Source organism: Homarus americanus, unplaced genomic scaffold, assembly GCF_018991925.1.
Source record: "Homarus americanus isolate GMGI-L3 unplaced genomic scaffold, GMGI_Hamer_2.0 scaffold50564, whole genome shotgun sequence".
Taxonomy (NCBI): Eukaryota; Metazoa; Arthropoda; class Malacostraca; order Decapoda; family Nephropidae; genus Homarus; species Homarus americanus.
The window spans coordinates 4,230,594-4,243,324 of NW_024715014.1; the positions used below are offsets into that span (position 1 = coordinate 4,230,594).

Sequence of the window (12,731 nt, forward strand, 5' to 3'; positions counted from 1 at the left end):
AGACATCGTCGCCCGCTATAATGACCACACCCGTTCTCTCCCCAGGTTGAGTGTCTGCACCAAAGTCCGTGTTCAGGACCCGACCTCCCTACGTTGGGACAAAGTGGGAGTAGTCATGGGTCTCAGTAGGTCACAGGACTACCAGGTGCGGTTACCCAGTGGTCGTGTGTGGTGGAGGAACCGCCGTTTTCTCCGCCCCGTAACAACGCCTTCTGCTGACCCCGCCACCAGTGTTGAGTCCCATACCCTCCCCAGTGATCAAGTCCCTCGACGCTCGGAACGGATCCAAAAGAAAAGGTCCGCTCAAGGCTTTGCTATGAGCGTATAGAGGGGAGGGAGGTGTATGTATATTATGTATGCTGTATGTATATTATGTATGTGCTCCATTTATACACACTATTTATTCAGCCTAGCTAACAGTGTGTGGCAATGTATTTACCATGTCCCACACGCTTAATTAATGTGCCTGGCGACATATGGGAGCTGTTAATGTATCAATTGCCACATGTCGCCCGAGAGGCTAGTTGACCCCCATACAGAGTAAGGAGCGCCACCTCCCTTGTGTACATATCTGTTTATCCAGTAAATAGAACCTACGAAAACTCTACAGGTGTTTGTGTTCGCTCCTGTAGATAGAACTTGATACCCAGAACACATGCAATAGCAACTTTTTTTTTTTTGTGAAGACAGTGTTGATTTATGTGAAACTACGGCTCCAAAATATCCAGCACAGGCTTTTAAAGAAAATGAAAAAAAAGTAAAGAAAAAACATTACATCTGAAGTGATAGTTAGTGTCACACCGAATATACAGTAGCTGGATGCATATGTCATTTTGGTGAATCTTCAAAGAGAACAATTTTATAACTGTATAAGGGTATATTAAAGGTACAATACAAAGGAATTATTGGTGTCTGGGTTTGTGTAGCTAGTCTAGGAAATTAGTGCAGAATTCTGCTAAGTGTGTGTGTGTGTTACCTTGGGAATGCATCTTCTACACTTAACAGGATTCCCCTGTACAGTAATAGCAATACAAATTATGCTGGCACTCACCTCTACCATCCACAGACAACTTGTCATCAAGAAGGTTCCTGGAATTTGCAAACTGAAAAATGGCATTACCATCTTCTCCATGAATCCACTGAGCACCTAAATCTACAAAACCTCGTGCTGTTTTAATGGTGTTCACACGCCCACCAATACGGTCATTTCCTGTGGAAAATTATACATTACTATAATTTACTATTTTGTTTATGTTAAAGCATTTGAGAACAGGATGACAAACATCCCTTTTCAATGAAAACCTCAAGATTGATCTTTTCCATCTTCAAGCTTATATGGAGCTGTTCTGAAATTTTTTTCCTATTCTTAAAGCTTATCAGAAAATTAATCTAATTTATTCACTAATACAAGCAATGTTTTAGATACCCAAGTCTAATACAGCATCAAGCATATACAGTTCAATAAATAAAGCAAGTAAACATTACTGAGCCACTTCAAGAATTATTGTACAGAGGACCCCCATATTCATCAGGGTTATGTCCTACAAAATAGAGACAAATAATTATAATACAATATGTAAGAGAGACCAAAAATGTTTCATATTGTATAAGATGTTAGGTATGCAGTAATGGTACCTGGTAACCAAAAGGTGTGCTTGCAAATCATCTGGTTATATGATGACACTCATTATTGTTGTTCCTGCTTAACATGGATGCAAAGCTGTTGGGGGTATGTGAAGATTTGGTTGTCAAGTAAAAGTTAGGCAGGCAGTGAGCAGACAGTGGGTGTAATTTGGTGGTGGTGTGTTCGTAAGAGTGTGTAGTTTGGTTGGAGCCTTTGGATGAAGGAGGTTGCTTACCGTATATGTTGAGTACTTGTTTGTGGATATTGTAGTGGAGAGATTATCCAAAGTATGGAACTGTGTTGTGTTGTGTTGTGTTGTGTTGTGTTGTGCTGTGCTGTGCTGTGTTACAATTTTTGTGTCTTTGGGGTGGTGGGCGAGTCAACAAGAAATTGCAGGGATGTGTGGAATTGCATGCTGAAATGATGAACTGTGTGCCCCTTATATTAAGGTCGTCTTTTACAGGAAAAATTCTTAATTCTTAATATTGTGGACTAATATCTGTGGTATGAGTGCATCTTGTTGCTGTTCAGAGGGATTTGCTTTGGATCTTTTAGAGTTTCTGGGATTTGGGAGGCTGAAGTAGTTGTGGCCAGCTTGGCATGGCATAGTGTATTGCAGTACAGAAAATTGCTTGTTGCCCAAATGTGGTGTTAGAGTATTTAAGTGTATAATATTGGATGAAATGGTCATATTTCTCAATGAAAATGGAAAAGCACTTCAAGAGCTTGAAAATGTGGAGTGGCTCTATCATTTTTTGTTGATATTACCAGTCATCTAAACAACATTTGAATAAAAGCTCAAGCTGTTTCAGTCATAACTTATTAAAGGAGAGTTGAGACATTTTCCAACAGATACTTGAAGAGCACACAGTGGATTATAAAGCTGAAAACTATGCAACAAAGATTGAAATTATTCCGGAAGCATTTGATGAGCAATTTTGAGACCGAAAAAGAGAAAAAATATTTGCAACTGTTCAGTAATCCTTCTCAGTTTCCCATGAAGACATGGAACTAGAGGCCAAGTTAGATTGATCTCCAAAATTGACATAATTGTGCAAAATGTATGGAAGGGAACTTACTCCATTTCTATACATTTCTATAAGTGTTTGCCTCAAGATCAGTGTCCGTATTTGCAACAGAAGGTTGCTATTTATGCTAGTTTATTCGGCTCCACTTACTATGGTCTATTAAATATCAACAAGTCAAAGATTCGAAGTAGACTAAATGATGAGAATCTAGACTGTGTTTTTTCTTCTAGACTTTAAACCTTTTAAGACACTTAAGGCACACTTATCAAGCACTAACCTTCAAGAATAAGAATGGAGGTGACACCTTGTGAAGTAAGCTCTCTTGCTGCCCCAATACCTGCAGCTCCAGCACCAATAATGATGACATCATATTTTTCACGTGCTTCAATGTGCTGAGCCTCTGTAGAATCTGGCACACTGCAAGTAAAATTAACATACAGTAATTATGATGGTACTATTTCATATATATGGACAACATAAAACATATTTTTTATTCACAAATTATCAAAAAAGAATCCTGTATCCATATTTTCTTTTCTTTTTTTTAATAAATCTATACTGTACTAATAAAAGTCCAAAACGTAATCAACAATTTTGTTATCTTTAATTTACAGGTAGTAGACAGTAGGCAGCTAACAAACAGGGAGGTACAGTACTATTTTGCCTGGAAAGACATTGGTAATATAAAAAGTTGCCTAATGGCATGTGCTTCCATATGGCATCACAAAAATTGTGACCAAGTCCCAGGTTGTTGATCTGATGGACTTTCTGCCTCATTTACATGTAATTGCAAGGTCTCAATTGTTTCTCTTACTTTGACAACACAACATATATATCATTTCACTCCTCCAGGTATACACTGACACACAGTCCACTCTCTTTACATAAGTTGTGAATGGCATTCAGCAACTTTCATTTATCCCATACACGAGTATGGGTGCAGACTACCTGCTCAGGGATTTATATATCCCTCTCCTACTGCAGGAAGGTAGAGGAGGTTAGTAACTTCACCTTCTTGTATTCATTAAGAAAGTGTGAAGATGTAATTAAACACTTAACAATATTAGTACTGTACTGTACATTACTAACCCCTTTGCTCAGGAGGGCAGATATAGTCACCAAACATGAAATCAGAGTGTGTGTGTGTAGACATCTCACTGTTGATTGGCAACATGTGTTACAGTATAAGGATTTCAACAGTACCGGTATATACTGTACAGTAGAACGTCGATTTAAAGCGATTCAATTTAAGATTATTGATTTAAAGCGACACCCACAATTAAGGACAATATTTTAATTTAAAGCAGATCTTTCCTATTTTGCACGAGTCAATCTGGCACTTCCTATTTTAAATTTTGCGCCAAATGTTTCCCACCAGACACCTCTCTGGGCACGCTACACGGCTGCCCGCTATCCTCCCACATCCTCAGTTCTCGCACTGACACTCAAGTGAACGGACATATTGTGTGACATTATCTCCTTCTACCAAGTGCATCAACCATCGCCACTATGTCCAAGAGGCCAGCTACTACATAAATAACTACCACAAAGGCCAAGAAATTAAGGCAAGCAATTATACTGGAGCAGAAAAACAAGGTGCTGGAAGCACTGCAGCGAGGAAATGGAGTTTCCCGCGTGTCAGATGCGTCCACAGCCACAGCACTAGACAGTGATGTGGATGATGTGCTGGTTGAGTTGGGCTCTGCATCTTCAGAAGATGAATTGCTTAACTAAAGTTGAGTGAAAATCTATTTTTGATAACATAAAGTAATTACAAAATGAGTTGAGAGGAAAGTGAGTGTTGGGTGAGTCAGGCGGGTGGTGAGTGGCACCAGTGCGACCACCCTCTCACATCAGCTGATCACTAGTAAGCAGACCATTTCGCATCCCTTAATCTTAGCCGTGTTTATTTATGAGTGTTTGTTTATTCTAGGAGATGGGCTGAGGACAAACTAATATATATACAGGCAGTCCCCGACTTACGACTGACCCAACTTACGTCAACCCGCACTTACGACCTGCTCTGACCGTACTACCGTCCGCACATACGACCGCCACAGTCGTGACCAAAAATGTTTTCAAATGACTTGCGCATTTTCTATACCAAAACGTTTCCGTCATGAGCGAGAGCGTGGCTGGCTTGGGTCACTGCATGGTTACACTCACTCAGTACAGCGCTTAGTTGGTGTTTGGCTATCGTATCCTATACTGATCGCGCTGTGTACTTACATTATTATCGTATTTAATTGACTATATAATGACTGGAAAGCATACAAGTGAGAGTGCTGGTGGTGCTCCGAAGAAAAGGAGACAGGCAATTACTTTTGAGATGAAAATGAAGATAATAATGCAGTATGAGAATGGTAAAACAGTACCAACAATCTCACCCGACCTAGGATTCTCGCACCTCACCATATCCACTATTCTGAAGGACAAGGAACGTATTCGTGATGTAGTGAAAGGAACAACACCGATAAAGGGAACTATAATTTTGAAGAAAAGACAAGGTCCTATTCATGATATAGAAAAATTATTGGTGATATGGACAGAAGACCAAACACAGAAGCGTGAACCCTTAAGCCTTCTAACCTTACAGGCTAAAGCAAGAAGCATGTTCCAAAGCCTGAAGGAGCAGGCAGGAGATGAATCTGTGCAAACCTTTACAGCAAGTCATGGGTGGTTCAATAGATTTAAAAATGCTACAGTTTACACAATGTTAAGGTGAGTGGAGAGGCAGCTAGTGCTGATGTTGGTGCTGCCGAAGGTTTTAAGGAGGAGTTAGATGATGTGATTGTGGAAGGGAATTATTTGCCTGAGCAAATATTCAGTGTGGATGAGACTGGATTATTGTGGAAGTGCATGCCTGAGCAGACATACATCCACAAAGAGGCGAAAACAATGCCAGGATTCAAGGCACTCAAGGACAAAATTACGCTTCTGTTGGGAGGAATGTTGCTGGTTTCAAGCTAAAGCCCTTCATGATCTGTCATTCAGAGAACCCCAGGGCTTTTAAACATGTCAGCAAGCACACACTGCCAGTGTTTTATCGCAGTAACAAGAAAGCCTGGATGACCATTGTACTGTTTGAGGATTGGTTCATGAATTGTTTCATTCCTCGAGCCAAGGAGTATTGTCTGCAACAACGGATTCCATTCAAGATTTTGCTTATTTTGGATAATGCTCCGGGACACCCACCACACCTGGACGACATGCACCCTGATGTTAAGGTAGTGTACATTCCACCTAACACTACCTCTGTCATCCAACCCATGGATCAAGGTGCTATTGCTGCCTTTAAAGCGTATTATTTATGTACGACCTTCGCTCAGGCTGTTGCTGCTACTGAAGGTGAGAAAATGCTCAGAGAGTTTTGGAAGGAGTACAATGTTTTGTCATGTATAAAGAACATTAGTGCAGCATGGGATTGGGTTACAAAACATTGCATGAATGGAATATGGAAGAAAATCCTGAAAAGATATGTGAACAGCTTTAGAGGATTTAATGAAAATGAAGTTATTTCGGACATTAGTAACAATATAGTGGAGTTAGGTAAACAGCTTGAGTTATAAATTGATAATGAAGATGTTGAACAGTTGGTTGAAAGTGTAGCAGAAGAGCTCAGTAACGAAGATCTCATCGAACTGGAAGCACACAAAGATGCAGAGGAAGAAGCCAGTCTAAATGTAGAAGAAGGACCTGCACCCCCAAAAAGTTTACAGTGAAACAAATGGCAGAGGCATTTGCTACAATTAATAAAGGAATGCAAATGTTTGATGGCATGGATCAAAATTATGAGCATTATGCCAAAGTCGACAGAATGATCCAAGATGCACTTTCATGCTAGAGAAATTTATAATGAAAAGAAAAAGCAAACTGTGCAGTCTAAATTGGACATCTATTTTAAGAAGTCCCCCAGTGCTGTCTCCTCACGCCCCACCAGTGCTGCCTCTTCACTCCCTCAAGATGATCCAATACCTTTAACCAGCAAGTTTCCACAGTACATAAACCTGTCTGAAGAAAGCGACATTGATGACCCACCCAGCCCTCTCTCCTCTTCTGCTTCATCCAATTAATATAGTCTCCACGTATACCTGCAAATAGAAAGTTATGGGGGCCCCGTGTGCATTCAGCTGACTACATTAAAGGTAAGTGCTCAGTCACACTGTATCCATTCCTCATTATTTATTACTTTTACTGTACTGTATCCATTCCTCATTATTTATTACTTTTAAGTGTACCGGTACTGTATTTCATTGTAGATTTTTTTCTTTTCTTTTTAATCTATGTCGGACTTTCGACCATTCCGACTTACGACCTGGATTCGGGTCCCGATATACAGTGGTCCCTCGGTTAACAAACACAATTCGTTCCAGAGGGTAGTTCGTTAACCAAAATTTTTTTTAACCAAATCCATAGTTTCAATGGGATATTGGGTAATTGGTTCCAGCTCACCGAAAATTACAAAGTAAAAAAAAAAATGCAGTAAAGTACACTTAATATGAGATGTGTATGTAAAAGGCTCCTGCTTCATGATGCTGATGGGAAATTGAAGTGGGGGTGGAGGAGGAGAAAGAAGAAGAGAAGGAAGTGGGGGTGGAGAAGCATTTTACGGCTTCTTGGAAGGCGAGTCACCTTCCACAGTAATGTCAGGAACCTCTGAATTGACAGGTTTTCCAACAGGAAAATCCTCTCTCCATTTTGAAGAGGAAGGCTGAGTGGAAGCATCTTTCTCACGCTGCCTTTTAGAGAAGAAACTGTCAATTTTTCGTTGTGGGGCATTTCTCCTGATCATTAGCTGGTTCTTGAAGGAGACCACTTTGTCCTCCACAGTACACAAAATCGGTTCTGTTGTATCCGCATCAGGGTGCCTTGAAGCCAGTTTCCTGAACATCTCCCAGTAGTGAACAACATCTTTTAAGTCTGAAGAAGACATATAGTTATCACTTTCCTTTTCCTCCTCACCACTGTCTGTTTCTAGCATCTCATCCAGTTGTTTCAAATCTTCAGGAGTAAGTTCCTACTCATGAGACATCACAAGCTCCTCAACATCATCCTCCTTCACTTCGAGTCCCATTGACTGACCAATAGACACAATTTCCTGGTCCAACTCCGATTCTTCCTCAAATCCCTCAAAATCATGGACTGCTGTTGGCCACAGTGCTTTCCATGCAGAATTCAGGGCTCGAATGGAGACTTCTTGCCATGCTGACACGATCAATTTTACAGCCTCCGAGATGATGTATTGCATCTTCCAGAACTGTGCCAGTGATAGATCAGGATCAGTGGAAGTTGCCTGATAACACCTTCTGAACATTTTCTTTGTGTACAGCTTCTTGAAGTTGCTAATTACATTTTGATCCATTGGCTGCACAATTGATGTAGTGTTAGGAGGCAAAAATAACACTTTGACAAAGTCAAATCGAGCCTCCAAAGTGCTGGCAAGTTCAGGGTCATGACCAGGGGCATTATCTAGAAGGAGAAGAGCCTTTAAAGGAAGTTTATTGGTGGTTAGGTAACTCTTCACAGAAGGGCAAAACACCTCAACTGCCCATTCATTAAGGATCTGTCTCGTTACCCATGCCTTACAGTTTGACTTCCAATAAACTCAAAGTTGTCCTCTTACTACCTTTTGTTGCTTGAACACCCTGGGGTTCTCAGAGTGGTAGACAGGCATAGGCTTCAGTCGGAAATCCCCTGAAACATTGGCACCAAGCAATAGAGTGAGACGGTCCTTCATGGGTTTATGCCCTGGTAAAGAAGCTTCACCTCCGGTGATGAATGTCCTTTTGGGCATTTTCTTCCAGAACAGCCCGGTTTCATCCATATTGAACACTTGTTGTTGAAGATAATTCTCTTCATCCATCAGTTCCTTGAACTCCACTACAAATTTTGCTGCTCCTTCTTTATCTGCACGGGCAGCTTCACCATGCCTAACAACACGTCACTTCTTTCCTTAAACTTTTCGAACCAGCCCTTGCTGGTCCTAAACTCTTCAAACTCAGTTTCAGAAGAACTAGGTTGATCTTCCTTCAAATGTTCATTTATTTCCCTGGCTCTTTCACAAATAAATTCAGTAAAATGGAATCTCCTTTCAATTGTTTTTCTTTACTCCCAATAAGAAGTAACCTCTCTGTTTCTGCAATTAATGATCTACCTTTAAACACTCTAGTAGATTTATCTCTCTCTTTCACTTCTTTAAATTTTTCTTTCTGCGCAAGAATTGTAGTCACATTTGATGCCGAAATGGCCCTCCCCCCATTCTCAGAAGCTGCAGCATTTGCGAAGTACACTGTAATTTGCAGGGTGTGGTTACCCTCTCACATCAGCTGATCGCTAGTAAACAGACCATTTCACGCCCCATAATTTTAGCTGTGTTGATTGATGAGTGTTTGTTTTAACATAATACCATAAAAAACAATGTTTTGTTTATTCTAGATGGGGTGAGGTGCATCTGAATATACTCACAGTCTTTTTAATATTTTGTGTTTCTCTCAAGTACCAAACTAAATTATTCCATTGAAACAACACTTCGATTTAGTGCGAATTCGGTTTAAAGCGACCTCTCTAGGAACGTATCTCGTGTTATATCAACGTTCTACTGTACTGTATTATTAATCCTGCAAACACACCACCTCCCTCTTCCATTGGCTTAATTGTTGCAGTATTATGTGTATGTTCAGGAGAGTACAGTTACACAGAAGGATTAAGTTCCATAAAATCTTACCATAATTCAAAACCTAATTTTCCCACTCTTCCTTTTATAAGAGGAGTTAGATTCTTACACAACAAACACTCGACTCTAGAATGAAACAAATACACAACACAATAACAAACTTTATTACTACTATCCTGAACTGGAAACATTCATAAAAATACAGCAATTTAACCGGTGGAAGAAAGATGTGTGGTGTGAGTAATACAGTACAGTACAATACAATGGAGTTGTGATAATTGGTGTGTTAGGTAGCTATAGATGACAGTGTGAATTATCAAATCATAAATTATAGCTTAACTGATCTAAATGGAATTATTAAGTTAGGATCCAGAAGTAAAAAATAAACACTGTTCCAAAACTGCTTTACTAACACTAAATATCATACATATTACAACCAAAAATACTGTAACACAGATACAGTATTGTAAAAAAAAAAAAAAAAAGTAGTTCTATTTCACATTAACAGCTGGTTAGATGGTCAGCTGTTCATCTTCCTATGTAAATAAAGCACCAGGAATCTAATATGACAGTAACTCATCTGGGGTTGAGAGGGATTGTTTTTTCTTGGTGGGTTGAGGGATTAATTATTCATTGATGTTTCCATAACCCGGTACCAAATGAACCTAAATTAATATGGGTATTTTGGTGAAATTGCAAACCGTCACTTTAATGGGGTTATGGAAAAAGATGAGCTTTCTGCTCAGACCAACAACCAAACCTCCCATCACCTACCTTTTTCTTATTTTATAGTTTTATATTATACGGTGGTCCCTCGGTTAATGAACACAATTCGTTCGAGAAGGTCATTCGTTAACCAAAAATTTCATTAACCGACACCATTGTTTCAATGGGATTTTGGGTAATTGGTTCCAGTAAAGTACACTTACTTTGAGGTGTGCATGTAGAAGGCTCTTGGTTGATGATGATGATGATAATGGGAATTAGAAGTGGGGGTGGAGGAGAAGGGAGAAGAGAAGGAAGTGGGGGTGGAAGAGAAATGACCCCATGCTTCATGCCATCATTTCACCCATAAAATTAAGTTCACTGGGTGCAATTCAAGATTATTTTCTTTAAATCAACACTGCACTGCACTATATATTGTCAATATGAAAAGTAAATTTCAGAATGACCAATAACTGTACTGTAAAAACATAAAAATAGTTTATGTTCAAGAGAGTCACAAGCAAGATGTTACCTCCACTGACCAGAGATACAAACTGACGCCTGTTTGGTGAGTCGAGTGGCTGTTTGGCGCACTAAAAACTAGTTTCCTGTACTTCAATTATGTTCAAAAATTGTTAAAATGACTAAAAATTTTAATATAAAACTTTTAAAATTATTGAATAGTACAACCTTCTTGATATATACTCAAATGGGAACGAATTTAAGCCCTAGAACCGATTACTGTATTGGCGGACTAATATTCCAGTTGGTGAGCAAGCAAAAACACGTTGAAAGGAATTTGTAAGGAATTCGTTAACCAAATTTTTTTTGTTAACCGAACTGAATATTCTTATGGAAGGTAATTCGTTAACCAAGGGATCACTGTATTCTATTTATTTCTAAATTACATTAGAATAAGTAGTAAGCATCTATCAAATAAGGAGGTACTACTGCCTTGGAAGATATTGGGAGCATAATGTACTGCTATGTCATCACAAATATTGTGACCAAGTCTCAGGTTGTTCATGTGACTGACTTTCTGCCTTATTTGTTTTATATTTTCCATTTCTGTATTCATTTTAAGTTCAACCCCCCCCGCACTGATGAACTGATGTTGGTCGATGACCTGTGCCCAAGTGGGTTAATTCCCATAAAAATATAAGTAATAATACGTAATGTTGGACCTACAATAGTTAACTACCTGAAAGGAAGAACATAGAAGCAAATGCACATGCAGTTGAAGTTTACTGTCATCAGACAATTCTTGTACATTAAGTTGGACTAGAAAGCAAATCACTTGATAAGAAAAATGTATAAATTAGTACACTATACCCTCATTAATTCGACAAAAAAGGGCATCTGGGTCACTCAACTTACCCCAAAATCCGAATTAACCAAGTTCAGAATACTGTATTGACATAATTCTAGAAGTTCAACTTTTGTTTTTTGGTTCGATTATTCTTTGGTTTTGTTCAGTTTTTGCACCTTTTTCAAATCGTTCCTCATTATTCCAACCAACAAACATACTGTGCTCAGTTACCATGCCATGGCTGCCACATAAAGTATACTGTGCAAACAAATATTTTTTTTAAATGTGCATACAGTAATAATAAATTAAATACAGGTACTCCTCGATTCACTACAACCCGGACATCCGACCGCCTCAGTCGTATAAAATATTTTTCAAATTACGTATTTTCTAGTACCGAAACGTTTCCGTCCCGTACAACAGCGTGGGCTGAGCCGCCTCGTGGTGTACAGCATCCATACTGTAGCCCGCTCAGTTGGTGTTTGGCAGTTGTTGTTGTTAGTGATCGCGCTGTGTACAGGTACTGACAAAATTTTTGTTCTAATTCCCTTTAAAATGGCTGGAAAGAGTAGAAGTGAAAGTTCTCGTGGCGCTGATAAGAAAAGGAGACAGTCAATTACTTTTGAGATGAAAATGAAAATAATAATGCAATATGAAAATGGAAAAATGGTAGCAACCATTTCACGCGACCTTGGCTTCTCTCACTTGACGATATCAACAATTTTGAAGGACAAGGCAGAGGCATTGCTACTATTAATAAGGGGATGCAAATATTTGAAGAAATGGATCAAAATGTAGAGCATTTTGCAAAAATTGACAGACAGATCCAAGATGCAATTGCTTGCTGCAGGGAGATTTACAATGAAAAGAAAAGGCAAACTGTGCAGTCTAAATTGGGCATATATTTTAAGACGTCCCCCCACTGCTGTCTCCTCACACCCCACCACTGCTGCCTCTTCACTCCCTAAAGATGAGCCAATACCTTCAACAAGAAAGTACGTATGTTAGCCTGTCTGAAGAAAGCAAAATTGATGACCCACCCAGCCCTGTCTCCTCCTGCTTCATCCAATTAATGTAGTCTCCATGTTTAATTGAAAAATTATTTGACGTCCCGTGTGCATTCAGCTGACTACAGTAAAGTGAAGTGCACAGTAACACTTTATTAATTTTTCATTATTAATTACTTTTACTGTAGCGTATTTCATTTTAGAATTTCTATGTATTATTTTCGCATTTTCGACTTACGACCTGGTCGTCAGTCCGGAACCCCGTCGTAAGTTGAGGTGACTGAACTGAACTGTAATACAGTAATAAATAAATAGAACATTTACATTACGAGGTGAGCTGATAATATGTACATACAGCGAGTTCTGCTATAACGCGTGTTTTGAT

At 39.2% G+C, this 12,731-nt stretch overlaps 1 protein-coding gene across 8 annotated transcripts in view; it reads right to left on the reverse strand.

Moving 5' to 3' along the window:
- LOC121853589 (spermine oxidase-like) overlaps positions 1-12,731 on the reverse strand; it is a 95,761-nt gene that overhangs the window by 45,490 nt on the left and 37,540 nt on the right. For all 8 annotated transcript variants that reach the window (XR_006086363.1, XM_042347839.1, XM_042347848.1 and 5 more), the window contains 2 exons: positions 2,930-3,069; positions 1,052-1,210 (listed from right to left, as the gene is read on the reverse strand). Coding sequence is in view for 7 of the 8 variants with exons in the window: in XM_042347839.1 (XP_042203773.1) it covers positions 1,052-1,210; positions 2,930-3,069 (299 nt within the window). In the remaining variant the exon portion in view is untranslated. The remainder of the gene's footprint in view (positions 1-1,051; positions 1,211-2,929; positions 3,070-12,731) is intronic.